Below are 18,919 nucleotides of genomic sequence, written 5' to 3' on the forward strand. Positions count from 1 at the left end.
ATACTAGCTGCCACCAGGTGGTAGTAGGGAGCAAGGGCCAGGACCGGAGCCTTAGAAATGCCTGGACTGAGGGAGGGCCCCAATTGGCTGCTGAGTGTTCCAGTGTACATAGACAGACTTCCGTTCTGCACAATCCTGACTTTAACTACGACTGCATCTGGATTACACAAAGAGTGCCAGCAAAGGAATATCAAGTAGAAATGAACAGAAAACAAACCCACATGGAGACATACTGGTTTCCCCCTCACCAAATCCACTAATTCTTGGGTTTCATTCATAAGAGGGCTGGTAGGCATTTTCTAGCTTAAGACCACTTACCAGAAACACTGTTAGGACCCTCATGGGTCTCCTAGGTGTTTCTGAGCCATGAGCTACTTGAACTTTGGGGATTCCCACAAACCGCTGGACACGCCCATCAGCAGCCATTGCCTAATTTGTATCTCCCATTAATGTCTGTGTACTTAATTTTCTGTGTGTGTGAAAGCATTCTCTTAGCTTCTACTTTTTTCCAGCTTATACTTTATTTTTTTCAATTGCAGTTGGCATTTAATATTTCCTAGTAGTAGTTTTAGGGGCACAGCATTGTGGTTAGATAATTATATGCATGACAAAGTGGTCCCTCTGATGGTGCCAGTACCCACCTGGCACCACACACAGGTAGCATGTCCCTGTGACTGTTCTGTAACTACCAATTTGCACTTCTCAATCCCTGCACCTTTCGCACTCCAAACCCAAGTCCCCTCCCCTCTGGCGACCCTCAGTCTGTGCCCTGTGTCTACAAGTCTGCTTTTGTTCCTTTCTGTTTGTTTGTGTTGTCCTTTCTTCCCCACGTGTGAGTGAGATCATTGCAGTTTGCACTATTTCCTATGGAATGAAGAGTTTCAAGAAGCCGAAATGGCGACAGTCTGCATGTGTGCTGCCTTTGCCTTGCAGGCACCTGGGCGAGGAGTGTGACGACGGAGACCTGCTGAGCGGGGACGGCTGCTCGAGGACCTGCCGCCTGGAGGAAGGCTTCAGCTGCGCAGGTGAGCGCGGAGGCGCCTGTGTCCACTCTTTGGGGAGGTGTTCCCATGTCTCAGCATCCTGAGCCCTCGGCGTCCTGTCAGACACGGCTTACTGGCAGTGGTGATGACAGTTGTGACAGTGACGCTAGCTGTGTCCGCTGTGTGCCAGACACTAACCGATTCGCATACGTTAGCCCGTTTAGCCACCTCTCTGAGGATGAGCGCGCCGCCCTGTGGCACAGAGACCTTCGCTCTCTCGCTCTCCCTCCTGCAGCTGGGTGTGGTGGCGTCGGGGTTTGAACCCAGGAAGTACAGCCACAGCGTCTACAAGGAGACGCTCTACAGAGTCTACAAGTTAACCCCCTAGGTTATACTGCCCCCTAGATTAATGTTACCAAGGATTTCTCCTGGGTCCTCATGTCTAATATCCATGTCAGCTAAGCAACCCAGTCATAAGGATTCTGCATTAAAATTTGGGGAAGGGATCATTCTAAGTCACATGGACTGCTGTGCTTAATAATGAAAGTCATGAAGAATAACAGAGGGTCATAACATCTCTTAAACATGGAGGATGCTGGTAATGAATTAGAACGAGGTGGCTTTGACTCTGGGCGCCTGCCACTCGGGGGGCTGCCCAGCACACTCCTCCCAGCTCTGATTAAAGTCATCTCCGACAGGCCTCTCAGAGGTGGATTCTCTCTCCATTCCCGTCTGCATACATTCATCGCAGTGATTCTGTGGCATGTAACCACTCAGCAGAGTTATGTTAGTCAGCAGTACATTTAGAAATAGTGTGATGTCCCTAAATCTCCAGACTGCGGGATATGATTATGATTGTGTAGAGTTTATCAAGGTGTTCGGCATGGTACAGCACACATAAACACCCCTGCCTGCTAAGGCAGAATCGTGAAGTCATGGCACCTGAGCAGCCTTCCAGGCACCCAAGAAAAGGTGCTGGCTGCGCCCCGTGTACTAGAGGTCTGATGGATGCCCTGCCCCGGCCTGCATACAGGCGGACAGGGAGTGAAGTCCGGCTTCCTTCGGCCAGCTCCTGGGGGATGGGCTTCTCGTACGTCGCTTGTGTTTACGTACTTCTAGCAGTGAGGAACGTGCCCTGAACAGACTGTTGTGTTTCCGACTGGCCGTACCTGTCGTAGGTCTCTTCTCTCCTTTCTGGGTTGGAAACCGAGGCTCGGAGTGTTTCAGGGACTCAATCTGCAGCATCACGGGGGGATGAGCCAGCCTGGAGCTCAGCTTTCCTGAGGCTCAGTCAGTCAAGTGCTTTCTCTCTTGCTCTGAAACTACAGAGGACAGTTTTCCCCTGTTTTATTTGACGACCATTCAGATGTTTGAAATTATCCTCCCCATTATCCTCCCTCCCAATCCAAACAGCCCCTCTTGTGATCCGGTCTCCAGACCCTTTCCGATTCACCCTGACCTGGCACGCTTCAGGTGGTCGGTGCCCAGAAAGGAAGGAGTTTGTACTCCAGGTGCGGCCGGACGTGCAGAAGGTGCAGAACCGTGGCCTGCCCTCTTCTGCACGCGAGTGTCTGTTGTCCTGCCTCCGCGTGCCTCTGTCCTCTCGGTGGTGCGGCGGAGGGGGGGGGCTGGCACTGAGCACCCTTGCCCCCTCCCCCCTCTTCAGCCCCAAACAGCGCGCCTCCTCCGGTGCAACCCCCACCTCGTGTAACTGCAGCCCCAGCCCCGGCCGCGCTCAGTGCTGTCACGTCCGATCCCGCTGAGTTGGGCCTGAGTTTCCTTAGTTTCTGGCTCCAGTAGGACAGTACCCGAGTCTCACAGGGTAAAGTTAAACATGATGTGTGCTGCCCAGTCCGGCCTCTGTCTCGGCGAGGAGCACATGCAGAGTAGGTGACGGGTGTAGTTCTGTGCCATTGTTTCTCCGGAGATTAGGTTTGAAGGGATTATTGTCAAAGGTGTTTTAAAAGTGTCTCTTGTTTGTAGATGGAGTTGAAAAAAGAGGCAAAAAGTTTAAGCACATGATAAAAAAAATAGAGAAGCAAGAAGAAACAGTTGCTGGTTAATAAACAGCAAAGGGAAGCCAATATATGTTATACTATATACACTATAAAAGATACACACATATTCAGATATGCACACATGTCGGTATACATCTAAGATATACACATGTTTGTGTTCATAAACACACGTATGCACATGTCTCTATGGACGGAGGGAGAAGAATCACCACGGGGAAGTCGTGTCGAACACACCCGTGCTGGCTTTGGGGCGTGGGGTGGGGGGGGGCCGCATGGTTGACGGTGTGCAGGCACTCAAAGCCCCCGATGGGCCTAGAACCCAGTCCTGGAAGCAGAGGCTCATTCCTGGCAAGTAAAGCTCCATGTCTCACAGACGGGTCTTAGACTTGAATAGATTATGGGAAACTTTTGTTTCATTGGTTGATTTGAGAGAGAGAGAGAGAGAGAGAGAGAGGAAGAAGTAGGGGGAGAGAGAGAGACATCGATTTGTTCTTCTACTTGTGCCCTCACGGCTTGACTCCTATACGAGCCCTGACTGGGGACCGAACCTGCAGCCGTGGCGTGGCTGTATGATGTTCTAACCGATGGGCCGCCCAGCCGGGGTGACTCGAATAAATTATTAAGGGAAATGACTAATATGCACGTGTTGGTGAGTAGTGAAAATTCCTGGGACAGGCCTGTGGTATTGCTGTGAAGAATTAAAAATACAAAGGTGGGTATAACAATGGTACATTTTAATAATGATGGTATTGACTGTGTACCTGTGTTTTGATTTATTTCGAATCGTGGTTTTATTTTCATGTTTATTTTAAGTAGAGATGGGAAATTAGAAGTGTGCTGCTAGTATTAATTGTTCTGTATTTTGGTAGAAAATGCAGAACTTAATAAATGGCCTTATAACCGCACCTGAGCTTTCCACGTTTGAAGCTGGTTTACACAGCCGTGGTTAACTCCTGGTCACTTAGTCAGGGTTGCCCTATGAGCCAGCAGCATGGGGCATGTCCAGGGGATACAAGCTGGACTGACTTCCCACCATAGTTTTTCTTCAGTGTTCATTTCTCACCTGCTTGCCCTCAAAGGCAGTCCTGTCTGAGCTTGAGGCACCGTGGGGTCACGGGGGCCCCCAGAACCTGCATTTTATAAGCTCAGCTCAAGTCCAAGCTCTGCGGCGTATACATCAAGGGAATGTGACAGGCCCCTTGAAATCCCCGAGACTCAGGCTTCCTAGGTGCGAACCAGACAGCGCCACACGCCTCGGGCGGCCACTGTAAGACTGAGAGGAGTAACGCCTCGTCAGTCACCCTGCGGCCCGCCGTGCCCGGGTCCAGATCAGGTGTGCAGCAGGCCGAAGAGACTTGCCGTACGATTCAGCAGCAAAAAGGAGTTGAAACCCAGTCCCTCGAATGCTTTAGTATTTTAAACCATGAGGGAGATCCACACACATCAAACATTGTATCATTTATTTGAATTCTTCTTCATTTGCCCACTTCCTAATACCCCCGGCTTCCCCCAAGTATCCTGCTCCAACTGTTCCGTGTAATTTCTTCCCACAGCCACACAGCCGCCCTCTGCTGCCCGTTTCTTCTCCCCCAGCCCAGCCCACCCCTCTGCGTACCTTCGTCACATCGGTGGATTCCACCACTCTCCCAATGAAAAGGGGTTCTGCTTTTTGGGGGGCGTGTGTGTGTGTGTGTGCTGCGTGTTTGGGGCGGGCGTTTAGACCGTCAGTTACGGGATTCCCGGGTGAGCCGGCATGAGACGTGGGTACTTTCACACGGCACGCCTTCACACGTCCCGCGGCGTGTTCCGGCAGGGGAGCCCAGCCTGTGCTACGTGTTCGAGGGCGACGGGGTGTGCGAGCCTTTCGAGAAGGAGACCAGCCTGGCAGACTGCGGCCTCCACACTCCGCACGGGCACCTGGACCAGTGGGCCGCGTGGGCTTACTCTGCTCACGAGGACAAGACCAAGTGTCCCGCCTCCTTGGTGACGGGAGAGCCTCCCTCCATGGTAAGTTCAGCCGGAAGAGAACCCAGAATAAGGTCATGGTAAGTGAGAAGCTTCTGGGCCAGCAATGAAGTCTCGTGTCCCACCCTCACCTGCATACCCTGGGTGGTCTTCACCCACGTACCTTTGCCCATGCAATGGTCGGCTTCACGGTGTGCGCATCGTCTCCAAATTAACCTCGGAAGTACACATAGCAGAGGTTACACCTTGTGTGAGAGAGAATGTACTGTAATAGAAGAAAAGGGAGCGGTAAACAGAACGCCTGGCTCACACCGCTGGACCCACCACCGGCATTGCTCTCGTCATTACTGAGTGACGCTGGACAGCCACCTAACCTCTCTGGGCCCCGGTTTTCTCACACACCACCAGACGGGTCTAGTAATCCTTTTGCGTTCAACTCAGTGGGTTACCGCAAAGATCAAGTAAAATTTAAAATATAGATCACAGATCAGAGTATAATTTGATTGAAAGAGTCCTTGCCATTGAAATTCTAAAGTTAGTGCTAAAAACAAGTTCTTAGGTATACAGTTTTTCTAAAATGCCCATCTACATAGACAGGACGTCCTCGGAGGACCCTAACGACGGGCTCCGCTGAGTTCGAGTCGAGCACCGAACAGCGGGCGGAGAGCGTGGCTGTCGGGCACCACCCCAGGTGTGTGTCCACGGTCACATAGGCTCTTCCGCTCCCCAGAACAATGGACAGTGCAGCCCTTTCGAGAGCAGGGAGGTCTGGCTCTCTAGGTGTCTTGGGCCGGGGTGGAATCGCTGGGTTTCAGACTTGAGGAGACACCCCGGGAGGCTGCGGGGCCAGCCGAGGTCGGTGCTCCCATTCCGGAAACTCGTCTGGGACCGGGGTGTCTCCTGGGGCCCAGTTCTTTGCATCCTTGTCCTGCAGCCTCCTTCCTCCTCCTGGGAAGGTGACTGGTGTTCTTCGAGGCGTGCTGTAGGCCTTCTGGCAGGAAGAAGGGAAATAGGTGTGTGCTAGCTGCATCTTTATTAGGAAAAAGGGCAGCTTTTCTGGAAGTTAAGCACTGTAGCCTTCCACCGACATCTCATCGGTCAGATCCGGGTCACTTGATCACCCCTGGTGGGAAGGGGCCCCGAGGAGATGAGCACTTACTCTGAGGTGCGCTGTCCCCTTGAACAAAGTTGGAGCTGGTTAATACGAACGGGAGGAGAACTGGACGCGGGAGGGCAGCTAGCCGTGTCTGCCACAGGCCCTCAGCCCAGTTCTGGCGTCTTTCTCGGGAGCTCTGGTGCCCAGTGGCAGGTGGCCAGGAAAGTTGGGAGACACTGAGCTAGTGACAGCTTTCTAAAGTGGCTTTCAGTCTGGCCCGCCCACCTTCCGTATGTGAGGCGGGAGAAGTTTCCTGGAGCGTCTGTCTCATCGCTGGCCCCTTTTCCCACCTGAGTGCTCCACGGTTCCCTGACTCAGTGGCCTTTCTCCAGGGGCCAGTAGGTCCCTCAAGGCGAGAGCCTGACCGTCGTCCCAGACGGGCTTCCACAGCTAAGTCCAGAAGCAGTTGCCTGAAATGTGCCAGGAGCTGTTCCTCGGGCAAGATCCCCCGGGTGACGGTGGGCCGAGAGTAGCCACGTGGGTCTTCTGCCCAGGCACGTGCTGTCTGGGGGCTGAGGTCTCCAGGACAGTCCTCAACACTGAGAGCAGTTTCGCCCCAGATACGCGGTCACCGGGCACTCAGGGCGAGAGGGAGCCTTTGGCTCTGTGCTGGCGAGTGTCCTTGTCTAAGCTCTCACCCTCCACGTTTAATCTTTGGCTGAACTTGCATTTCAGGTGTGCACGCCGCACCACCCAGGTTTGCCAGAGCGCCAGCCCCCCGCTGGCTGGTTTCCCTGTGCGCCCCCGGGAAACGGGTCTCGGGACGAAGGCGGCGAGCGGCCAGAGGGCAGCCTGGAGAGCGGGGACGAGGCCTGGCTCAAGGTAAGTGGCCCACACGCGTCCTCGCGAAGGCTGCAGGCGGATTGTGCTCGGGCCTGTGCACGCGCATAGGTACCTGTGTGCACACGTGTGTGTGCGTGTCTGTGCTTGCACATGGTTCATTGGAGTGGCTTGTGAGGAAGCTTCTTTTGTCATCTCAGAGTGTTTACATTTTGTATTTATTTTCACTCTTTTTAAATCTGTGCTTTTTTGTAAGTGATCAGTTTATCCAAGTGTAACGTGCACACAGGAAAGTGCCAAGGTCAGAAATGCAAGGTCAGAATAGATGCATGGATTCTGACAAAGTTCTCACAAAGTTCTCTCTCGCCGCCACACAGGTCAAGAAATAGAACATCAGCATCACCCCCAAAGGGTTCTCTCACAAAGAAGGGTTCTCTTCTTGGTTATTACACCACAGACGTACCTGTTGTTTTTAATTCCAGCACCACGGATTAGTTCCGTCTGCTCCTGAACTTCTGTGAGAGCCCTTGCAGCGAGCACTCCCCTTGCACTGCCCCGCCACATTCCAGCACGTGGGTGCTCCCTGGTTATTGTTCCGTGTTTAGCTTTTCTCTGTAATGGTTTCACAGATAGTTCTGCCAAACCTTTCTGCACAGTTCTTTTCGGGAACGTATACAAAGGGTTGGGTGTGTTTGGGAGTGCTAGATCCTAGGTAGGCAGAGGACCAGCTTTTGCAGATAATCCCACATAGCTTTGCACAGTGGTTGTACTCCTGCAAGAGGCTTATGAGCAGTCCAGTTGCTTCACATCTCCCCAAGTGTATTATCTGATGTGCTAATTTTAGCCATTCTGCTGGGTATGTCAGAGCGTTCCCCTGTGGTTTCAGTTTTTATGTTTATTGACTCCTCATTCTGTTCTACTGATCTGTATATTCTTGCATCAGTATTATGTGGCTACTTCCTGCATGTTTTTGATGAGTCTTAAAATCTGATCATGTAAGTTCTACAACATTGCTTTTTTTCCCAGAATGTATTCGCTCTCCTTGGTCCTTTGAAATTTCCATGTAAAGTTTATAATCAGCTTCAATTTCCACACATGGAAAAAAATCTGATGCAGTTCTGGTTGGGATTTCATTGAATCTATAAAAGTCAATTTGGGGGGAGATTTCTCTTTAACATACTAGTGTTCTAATATGTTCTTTCTAATGTGTACTTAAATCTTCTTTAACTTCTCTTAACATGGTGTAGTTTTCTGACAGAAGCAAGTTGAATTCTATCATGTGCCTTCTGCATCAGGGATGTTCGTGTTATTTCCCCTTGGTCCGGTCAGTGTCTTGACTGACTCGGATCAACTTGTACGTGTGAACCAATCTTACACACCTGGGGAAAAGAGACCAGCTTGAGGGGTGTATAGTCCTTTGTTAATAACTTTGGAATCTTTTTTGTGGATATTTTAAGTGACTTTTCAACTACGTTCATCAGAGCTTGGCTCCCAACTTTCTTATATTTTACTGTCTTGCCAGGTTTTACGATGAAGGCTAGAGTTGACTTCCTAAGATAAGTTTCTGTTTTTTCCAATTCTTTGGAATGTTTTGAGCAAGATTGGTATTAATTTTGGAGGTATTCATCAGTGATGCTATCTGAACCTTGAGTTTTCTTTGAGGAAAAGATTTAAATTATATGTTAAAATTTAAAAACAAATACAGAAGAATTTGGGCTTTCTATTTTTCCTTAAGTCAATTTTGGTAACTTGATTGTTTTCAAGTTATTTGTCCACTTTTTCCAAAAATTTGAATGTATTGGCACTAAGTTTTTTTATAATGGTCTATTATTTTCTTTGTAATGCTGCTACAGTCTCTAGAACTTTTTTCCACTTATGCTATTGTCAATTTTTGTTTTTTCTCTTGTTTTTTTTTCTGCTTAGTCTTGCTGTAAAGCCATATCAATTTTATTAATCTCTTACTAACATTTTATAGAACCAAACTAAACAAACATATATACACACACACATATATGTTTATATCTGTATATAAAAGGAATATATATTTATAAACATAAGAGGAAGAGAATGATATTAATTCTTCCTATCCATGAACACGATATCTGCTTCTGCTTATTTGGATCTTCTTCCATGTCTTTCTTCCATGTCTTATAATTTTCTGAGTACAGGTCTTTTTTATACTTGGTTACATTTATTCCATGGTGTTTTTTTTAATGCAGTTGTAAATGGGATTTTTTTCTTAGTGTCTCTTTTCTGAGAGTTCATTATCGGTGTATAAAAATGTAACTGATTTCTGGATATTTATTTGTATCCTGCCACTCTTCTGAGCTCATTGCTCAGTCCTAGTAGTTTTTTGGTGGAATCTTTAGGGTTCTCTACTCATCTATACAGCATCGTGTCACCCGCAGATAATGACAGTTTTACTTCTTCCCTTCCAATTTGGACACCTTTTATTTCTTCTTCTTGTCTGGTTGCTGTGGCTAAGACTTCTAGTACTATGTTGAATACGAGTAGTGAAAGCAGACATCCTGTCTTGTTCCTGATCTCAAGGGGAACGCTTTTAGTTTTTGTTCGTTGAGTACGATGTTGGCTGTGTATGTCTATAACTTTTACTACACAAACATACCTGGTAGAGCATATCCGCCCCTTCACTTTTTGCACATTTTAAAAAATTGCATTAGCACCTCATTATTTATGAGCACTTGTTTTCCATATAAATTTTAGAATAAGCCTTAGATCGTTTTTCCCTGCCTCTTGGAAAATACACTGGCATGTGTGAAGTGGAATAAGCGAACACTCAATGTTCATTGGTTGACGTGATCATTTGATTTTTCTCCTTTTTTCCATCATTATGTTGAAGCACATTGATAGATATGTTTTATTTTTTTAGATATCAAGTCATTTTTGCCTTCATGAAGTAACCTTGCTTGATTATGGTATATTTTAAATATATTCTTAGATTTTATTGGTTAATCTTTTATTTTGGATTTTTGCATTTGTATCCATATGTGGGATTAGTGTGTATCTTTTTTTGATTATTCAGGTTATGCAAACCTTTATAAAATTGGGCAGTTTTCCCTTTTTAAATTTTTTTCCAAAACCACTTGTATAAAACAGGAGTTATCTGTTTCTTCAAAATTTTGCAGAAACCACTTGTAAAACCAATTGGGCCTGAGGCTTCTTTGAGAAAAAAATTTATGACTGTCATTTAAATGTTTTTAATTTTTATTGAAATATTTAATTTTTCATTTCCAATTTTGGACTATTAGACATTTCCAAAAATGTATTAATTTCTTCCACATATTTAAATTCAGTACAGTAGTTGTTCATAATGTGTTTTCATTATTCCCCATCTCTGTTTTAGCTATAGTTACCAAGCCCTTTATATTATACATTTTTGAACTTCCTTTTTCTCTTCATTTTCTTGATTATTGGTGCCTGAAATTTCTTCAGAAAAAAAAAACAGCGTTTCATTTTTTTTCATTCTAGTTCTCTAACTCACTGATTTCCATCCTTATCTTTATTACTTCTTCTCTTCCGGTGCCTTTAGATTCACACCGACGTTCTTTGTTAGCTTCTTGTGTTGCGTCCTTGAGTGATCCGTTTGCATTGCCCCTTGATTGCCCTGTAAGTCCTGCCTTAACTGCAGCCCACACAGTGCTCTCATTGTCCATCTGCCCTAAGTAAGTGCTTTGTAGTAGCTCACGATTTCTTTTTAAAATCATGGATTTTAATAGCATTTTGTTTGTTTCTAGCACTGACTTTTCAGAGCATAACAACTTTGTTATTGTGCCAGCTGTCTGTCATTACCAGAGGTTTTTATTTTTCCTCCTCCTTTTGGCCCTGCATTTTATTGGAAGCCCTTAAACAGGGAACCTTTATTCATTCAGAAATTAAGGATCAGCTCGTTTTAGAAATGGGTATTCTCTATTAGTCAAAAAGCGTTGACTGCTCTTAACGTTTTCTCATTTGAGTTTGCCTCAAGTTATCTATAAGACTCTTTTCTCCCTTCCTCTTTTCTGTTTTATTAGTGCTCTCTGGTCTTCTTTCTGCGATCTGCTAATTTTTTGTTTTTCTTGTGGTGCATTCTTTATATCTTTCCAATTTTGGATTGCAGAAAAAACTGCAAGTCCTATTCTATATTCAAGGCACAGTTATGCTACAGAATGATTTGTTGTTACTCTGATATTCAAAGTTAAATGGGCATCTTTATGTTTTTGTTTGTTTTTGCTAAATCAGGCAGCCCTTGTAGCTGTTCTTTATTTAAACAGTCAGCTGTCAGTCCTCTCTTCAGGGACGATGTCAACCATCCAGAGAACCATCCCGAGTAGCGTGGAAGCGCACCACGCTCACGTGGGAAGGCACCAGGGCCTGTCCTTACTTTGAATTTTTGACTTTGCCCGTAGGAAACTTGTCAAGAGCCTTTTACTTACTTTTGCATAGAACTTTAGTCATACCAGTCATCGGAATGTTCAGTCTGCTATAGAAAAGGAGTAACAAGTTAGTGGGGAATTTAGAAGCTGGGAGGAAACATGTACTCAGGGGAACAGTGTTTTAAACCCTCTTTTTATCACTGACCAGTCAGGTGACCTTTCAGTAATCACATGACCTTCTTGCGTACCAGTTTCCTTAGCTTTAGAATGAGGTGTTTGGACTAGACAGTACCTTCCAGGTGTGCATTTTATTTTAAGCTTGATAGGGCATTTTTAAAAAATGAGATAAACAAATATTATCATTTTTTTATTGTTTTTTTTTTAGATTTTTAAAAAATATTTTATTTATTTATTTTTAGGGAGGGAAGGGAGGGAGTGGGAGAGAGAGAGAGAGAGAGAGAGAGAGATCAATGTGCGGTTGCTGGGGGCTATGGCCTGCAACCCAGGAATGTACCCTGGCTGGGACTCGAACCTGGGACACTTTGGTTCCCAGCCCGTGCTCAGTCCACTGAGCTACACCAGCCAGGGCTCATTTCTTTATTGTTGTTCAAGTACAGTTGTCTCCATTTTCCCGCCACCACATTCCCCCATTCTGCCCTCAATCCTTCCCCGCTTTGGCTTTGTCCGTGGGTCCTTTATAGTTGTTCCTTGATGACCCTTTCCCTTCTTCCCCCCCATTAAGCTCCCCCTGTGGTTACTGTCAGTTTGTTTCTTATTTCAGTGTCTCTGGTGATATTTTGCTTGCTTGTTTGCTTTGTTCATTAGGTTCTACTTACAGGTGAGATCACATGGTGTTTGTCTTTCACTGCCTGGCTTATTTCACTTAAGCATAATGCTCTCCAGCTCCATCCATGCTGTCACAAAGAGTAGGAGCTCCTTCTTTCTTTCTGCTGTGCAGTATTCCATTGTGTAAATGTACCACAGTTTTCTGATCCATTCATTTACTGATGGGCACCTAGGTTGCTTCCAGCACTTGGCTACTGTAAATTGTGCTGCTGTGAACATTGGGGTGTACAGGTTCTTCTGAATCAGTATTTCAGGATTCTTAGGGTATAATCCCAGCTGTAGAACCGCTGGGTCAAAAGCACTTACATTTTTAGGTTTTTGAGGAAATTCAGTACTGTTTTCCACAGTGGCTGCACCAGTCTGCATTCCCACCCACAGTGCACTGGGGCCTCCTTTTCTCCACACCCGCACCAGCACTTGTTGTTTGTTGGTTTGTTGATGATGGCCATTCCGACCAGTATGAAGTGGTGTCTCATGTGGTTTTGATTTGCATCTCCCTGATGACTAGAGAGAAACAAATACTATTAATAAGAGGAGTAGCCTTAGGCTGTGAGATGCTAAGGGTATGGATAATTATATCCGTTAATGCCTTCAGAGCCTGGCTGTTCACAATCTCACGGGCATCCAGGAGTGTCCGCGTCACCTGAGAGCTGGGGAAGTGCAGGTCGACTCGCTAGGGGACTCTGTGTTTAAGAGGGCAGCGTTTCTGATAGATGTTGGAGTGATTTCTGTACGCATGATTACAATTTCTAAAAAGTGCTTGCCTATCGAAGGAAAGTCTTCTGTTTGGGAAATTAACCCACGTGGGTTTTGCATTCCCCGGGGACTCTGAGAAAGCAAAGACCACTATATATGTGTGGTTTTCATTTCCATCCACCAGCCTGGCGCACTGAGAGAGGAAGAACACCTCCCAGGGCCAAGCAGTTTATCCCCGGAGGGTAAAGCTCTACTCTCTGCTTCCCTGTCTGATCACCACTCCTCGGACTTTGTATTGATTTTACCTGGAAGCTGTCGCAGGCCTGGATGTGACATCTGAGCAGACTCTGAGTCTCATGAATAATTGAGACAGCGTTTTCCTCCAACCAGGCTCTGCAGAGAACGCCTTCATCCCCTTGCGTATGCGTTCTTGCTCCCAAGGGCCCCTTCTCCATCTCGTACGCCGTAATACCTTCTCTCAGTCTCAGACTTTGTTGTAAGTGATTCAGACTTTGAGATAAAGACTTGCATGCAAAAGCTGACCAAGAACTTTCCTCGGGATGGACAGCTGTGGGGGAGCGAAAGAAGCAGGGGCAGGCAGAGGGAGGAGTAGCCCCCTCTCTCCGCATCCCGTTCCGCCAGGAGCTGGGATGGCCCTTCTGAGTTGTCCCACCTGTGTCCCACTCACTCCTGTCCAAGGCCACCAGACATGGGTTTCTCCTCTCCCTGCCTGTTCCAGTGAAGTGGCATGACCTCGTGATGGCTTTCTCCCTCTGCGGGCAGTTTCCGAAAACGGTCTGCTGTGAGCCAAGGCACCACGGAGGAGGTCTGGGTGACAGACCGCACCCCCCCCATTCAGTAAAGACTTGGTCTGTCTCTTTCTGACCCCCTGCAGAGTCCCACAGGCTCTTCTGACACGGGGTCTCCGCATACCTAGCCCCGCTGTCTAAAATCACAGGCGAGGAAATGTGCTTCGAAGGAGTTGGGCCAGGGAGTCGGTTCTGATCTGAACCCATCCCCCGACTTGCCGAAGCCCACATCTGCAAAGGCCTCCCCGTGGACAGAGGGGTCATCATGGTAGTTCCCTCTGCCTCTCACAGATGACCTCACTCTTCTGAAAGCAGAACCTCGGGAGCTCACGGTGTTTATGGCTTCACTGGTAGTGGGAGGGAACAGCAGGACATCACCTTGGTTGTGACCGATGATAAGAGAGACAGGGGTTTGGGCCTGGGAAGGAAGCCAAACCAGGTTCAAACCTCCCTCCCAGTGTGGCTCAGGTCCTCCGGTGTGGGGGCCGCCGGGCCAGCTCAGCGGCAAGAGGCCAGCTGCCTCACGACTTTCCTTCCTGTGTGAGATTTGGACTTCAGGTAAAATCCCCTGAAACTTTGAGAATTGATCTCTCCCTTGTCAAATTTCTGAAATCTACACACATGGCAATGTTATTAGGGAGAGCCATATAAAATTTCCAGTATTTGATCATTTTTTTTTTTGCCTACAAAAGCAAATGATTCCACCAATAGTGCAAGAATTCTTAATCCGGTTTCTCCTAACCACTCGCTCCTTTGGACCGCTGATGGCTTTTCAGGGTTTCTTGTAGCTCCCTGAGATTGTGCGAGGCTTTCATGCCTAAGTGTTTTATGCCTAAGCTTCGTTTCTGGGCGGGGGGAGAGCACAAATGGCAACACGTTTTCTAAGGAATCTGTGATTTCTTGCTCACCCCGAAATAAGAACCACTGGGCAGTCAAAAGGCTTTAGAGCAAAGTGGGAAAACCTAAGTTCCCACCTTGCTAGCATTTAGCTAGAGCAGGGGTGTCAAACTCACTTTCCCCGGGGGCCACATCAGCCTCGTGGTTGCCTTCAAAGGGCCGAATGTAATCTTAGGGCTGTGTAAGTGTAACTCCTCCTTAACTGTTAAGCGAGAGCGCAGCTCTGCGCCTGAGTAGAAACAAGGTGCCAGGCCGGATAAAACAAGGTGGAGGGCCGGATTCGGCCCGCAGGCCCTGTGTTTGCCCCCTGTGAGCTAGAGGACATCACTTAAGCTGTCAGAATCCTGCTTTTCCCACTTCCACACTGTAACCTTTGTATCCCGGGGGTATGACAGAGCAAAAACCTCTAACAGGAGCAGAAGCCCAGTGAGCTTGTTGGGGGCCCCGGCACAGCCCGGGGTCCGCTCAGCAGACCGTCAGGGGCGACACCACCAGATGGAGTGTCCGCCCGCCCTCTCCCGCTCAGGGGCCTGCCCTTCCTCTCTGGGGTCAGGAGGTACCGCAGGTGAGTGAAGACGGGAGGGCACAGGACACATAACAACCCAGTAACCAACCAAAAGCATCTTAAAACCTCAGAGAGGAATCTTCTCCAGTTTGAGGTACAGTCTCCGGGTCTGCTCTCCAGGGGCCGCCACAGAGGGTGACCCGGGAGCTGGGAGGCCTGGCCCGGGGCACAGTCAGGGTGTCCGTACCATACCCAGCGGGCGCATGGCAGGAGGGCTTCTCAAGCTCGAACCCTCCCACACCGGGGCAGCGTTCCTCCCGCCTCCCCGTCTCCAGTGGCCGGACGTTAGGTCTGGCAGGTGACGTGCAGGCTTTGGATGAAAAAGCCACTGAGAGTGTGGGATTGGTTTTCTACTTTTGTCTGTCACTGTCTGTCTGTCTGTCTCTGTTTATCTGTCCATCCGTCCAGTATGTGTTTTCTCTGCTCCAAAGTATTTTGTGACGGATTCACTGAGCTCATTCACTGGCAGCCCCTTTATCTTGAGTCCTGAGAATCACTCATTTTTCTAAAAGATCCCCCAACCCACCCCCCCTACCCCCACTCAGGTGCTTGGCTGCAGTCTTTCTCCTTCCGCAGAGCCGTGCTCACAGTCAGTGTGTGTCGCCCACGTGCAGTACGCATGCAGTGTCCTTGGCAACACAAGTCCTGCAGCCTTGGAGCCGGAGCCGCCGACCTCCGGGCCTCACAGCACCTTGGCTTTTTCTTTGGGGGCGGGTCTGAGCGGCCACCTGGGAGGTGCATCTGGGGTGCTCAGTCCTGCGGGTGGGGCTAGCTGTTCCCATAATGCACATGGTGTGGTGACTCAAGGGTGTCACCCTTGTAATGGCACAGGGGGCGGCACGGGGGTAGAATTGGTAAGAGCTTCCTGTGGCCAAATGTGGCGCTTCAGTCACGGCCTGTCTTTCATGTCTAGGAACACAACATTCATTATTTATTTCATGTGCAGTAAAAATAGGACTGCAACACGTGTTAAAGTAGCTGTGACTTGGCTGTGGAAAGAGCAACTTTTAAAAATAGCATCTTTGCTCGAATAAGGAATGTATATTTAGTATTCTAATTTATACTATAAATTCTAGTTTATATGTACAGCAAAAGTAGGTTTTTAATAATTGTGTTTTGAACTGGATTTCCTGAGTCTAATAAGAGTTATATATATATATAAAATATAATGTGTACATATATACATATGTGTTTCTTATAGATTCCACTTATAAAGTAGGATACATTCCAAACCCAGAGCCTCAAATACTACCAGTTTCTATGGAAGTAAAACCTAGATACCAACTCACATTTCTGCAAGTACGCATTTAAAATAGCATAAACAGTGTATAAGAAATATTTTAGTCTATACAGCTTAGGAAATCCCAGGTCTCTACATCCGCAAATACACATATGTATGTTTCATGAAAAATTTTTACTTTTCCCCTTGTCTCCCTGAAGTGTGACCAGAAGAAAAGTATTTTGGGGGAAATAAAAATTATTGAACATTGAGTCCCAAGTACACGACAGGCACTGTCCTGCGTGATTTCAGATGATTTCATCGGATCCTCCGGGAGCTCCAGGAGTCGGCCGTGTGTCCGTTTCTCAGATGCGGGGGGAGGAATCCTAGGCTCAGAGCGGGCATGGGATGGAGGACTCACACTCACCCCCTGGGTCAGGAGGGAGCCAGGAGTGAAGCCTGGGCAGGCTCTGCCTGGCCAGCCCGCCCCCCAGACCCGTGAACGTCCTCGCTCTGTCCCACACTTTCAGGTCGCTCGTGCGCATGTGTGCGGGTTCAGGCTGACCTCTGACTTTGAGGCTCCAACAGCTGCGTCAGGGAGTTGGTGCTTCCCTTGTCGAGTGGCTGTTGTGGGGCTTGAGCGTTTGGTACTTGGACGAGAATGGGATTTGTCACCTGTCCTGTGTCGCTCTGAGAAGAAATGCCCAAGAGTGGGCATCTCGTCCCTTTCTCAGATCCTTGTCTCTCTCTGCTTTGCGTGTCCCAGGCTTCCTCTGCCTCCATCCCCTTGGGGAGTCTCACCTGTGGTTTTTCCACCTGAGCCAGCGCCTGGAAATCCTGGCACAGCCGCGGCCCACAGATCTGGGCCCAGAGGCACGCCCCGGGCGCCGGCTGAGCGTGCCGGGGCGTCGGCGTTCAAAGACCCTCAGAGCAAGGAGACACAGTTCTGGGAGGTGCAAAATGCTCTGGGGGCTTTGGACACAGGCCCTCGGGACAGAGGAACCCACGCCCCGCTAATTAATTTCACGTGGGTGGGGTCTGTGGGGCCGTGGACAGAGGGTAGGGAGACCAAGCCCCCCTGCTCCCCCTTGAAGTGCCTGCCCCCCAACTCTTCAAGTCTGAGGCCTGTTGGGGTGAAGCCACCAGGTGCTTGTTTAGCGTCTGGCTCTTCCTGGCTCAGGAAATGACCCAGAACTTTCTTCCCGCTCGCAGGTCTCTTTTGTGGTGTGTGGAGGGGGGTGCTGTGGGAGTCCCCAGGGCCCTTTGATGGCCTTCACTGCCGGAGTCGAGGGCTTCGAGGGAGGCCGTCGGTTGCCTTGACAGTGTGTTTCATGTCCAGCCTTCCGCCGGCCAGGGACAGAGGACCTTGCATTGCAAGCCATAACCTATGGGTCTGGATGTTTCTTAAGTTATAAAGGAATATTTATGACTTCAAAGGGGGGAAATGAAAAAAGGGGGGAAAAGACACAGTAAAAAGAGAGCGTGGCTGGTCTTTGCCTCAAAGGAGGAGGAGAAGAAGGGAGACTTGTGCTATATCGACCACCGCAAATCGTAAAACCCCCCTAATTAAGCCAGCAGTGCAAACGAGCGCTATAAACACGCCACCGAGACTCAGGAAAATGCAGTCTGTGGACAAGGAAGAATTCCCGTTAAAATGGAAAACATGTTTTACTCTTCAGGCCCCCCTGATCTTAGAGGAGGTTGCTGCCATTTGATGTGGTACCTTCTTTTGCCCCAAAAACACATTTCTTGGGGCTTCCCCACCCTCAGGACCTGGTAAAGAGCTGGAGAAATGTACAAGGGTTTGAATCATGTGAGTCTCGTGGAACACCAGGGAAGGTCGAAATTTCTTCTCAATGGAATTTAAGAGTAATATTGAATATGCAATACAATATACAGATGATGTGTTATAGAATTATACCCCTGAAATCTCCATGATCTTATTAACCACTGTCACCCCAATAAATTCAATTAAAAAGAGGGAAAAGAGATTCAAACACATTTACAATTCCCTAGTATGTGTCCCCCCCGCTTTTTTTTTTTTGCTATATATGGTGGTTACCGGGGTTTAGGGGTCGATCATGTGGTGATGGAAGGAGGTACAACTTGGGGTGGTGGGCAGCGATGCCACACACAGATCGTGTGTCAGAAATGGACACCCGAAACCTATATGGCTCTAGGACCCAGTGTCACCCCAACATATTTCATTTAAAAAGGGCACTTAATGGCCACTTTATAGACTAAAAATACTCTGTGATCAGTAAACAAATGTCTTGAGTATGTATACAGCCTAAAGGGTAAATAATTAGAGTCCGATATAGAAATAAAAAAGTCTGCCATGTAAACTGAAGATAAAAGAGTAATGTGGAGCTGCAGGGAGACGAAACTAGAGTGAGCAGCACCTCAGAGGTCTTCGGTGCGGGAAACACACTCTCCAGGTCATCCCCAATCTCTCTCCAAGAAGTTCTCTCTTCCAGTGGAGGCTTCCCAGGGACAAGACTCCCATGCTCTGAAGGGCCGCTGTATCGTTAAGCAGCCTAACCGTCCAGGAATACTCCTTACAAATAACCGACTGGTTTGTGCCTTGGGGTTGGCTTGGCTTCCGGCCGTGG

At 48.1% G+C, this 18,919-nt stretch overlaps 1 protein-coding gene across 2 annotated transcripts in view; it reads left to right on the forward strand.

Moving 5' to 3' along the window:
- Nucleotides 1–18,919, forward strand: part of PAPPA2 (pappalysin 2) — a 188,642-nt gene that overhangs the window by 91,095 nt on the left and 78,628 nt on the right. For both annotated transcript variants that reach the window (XM_045838564.1, XM_045838565.1), the window contains exons 10-12: nucleotides 934–1,025; nucleotides 4,815–5,008; nucleotides 6,798–6,944. In XM_045838564.1, coding sequence (XP_045694520.1) covers nucleotides 934–1,025; nucleotides 4,815–5,008; nucleotides 6,798–6,944 — 433 coding nt within the window. The remainder of the gene's footprint in view (nucleotides 1–933; nucleotides 1,026–4,814; nucleotides 5,009–6,797; nucleotides 6,945–18,919) is intronic.

The sequence above is a fragment of the Phyllostomus hastatus genome, unplaced genomic scaffold, assembly GCF_019186645.2.
Source record: "Phyllostomus hastatus isolate PE091 unplaced genomic scaffold, TTU_PhHast_1.1 phas_contig_283, whole genome shotgun sequence".
NCBI classification, from domain to species: Eukaryota; Metazoa; Chordata; class Mammalia; order Chiroptera; family Phyllostomidae; genus Phyllostomus; species Phyllostomus hastatus.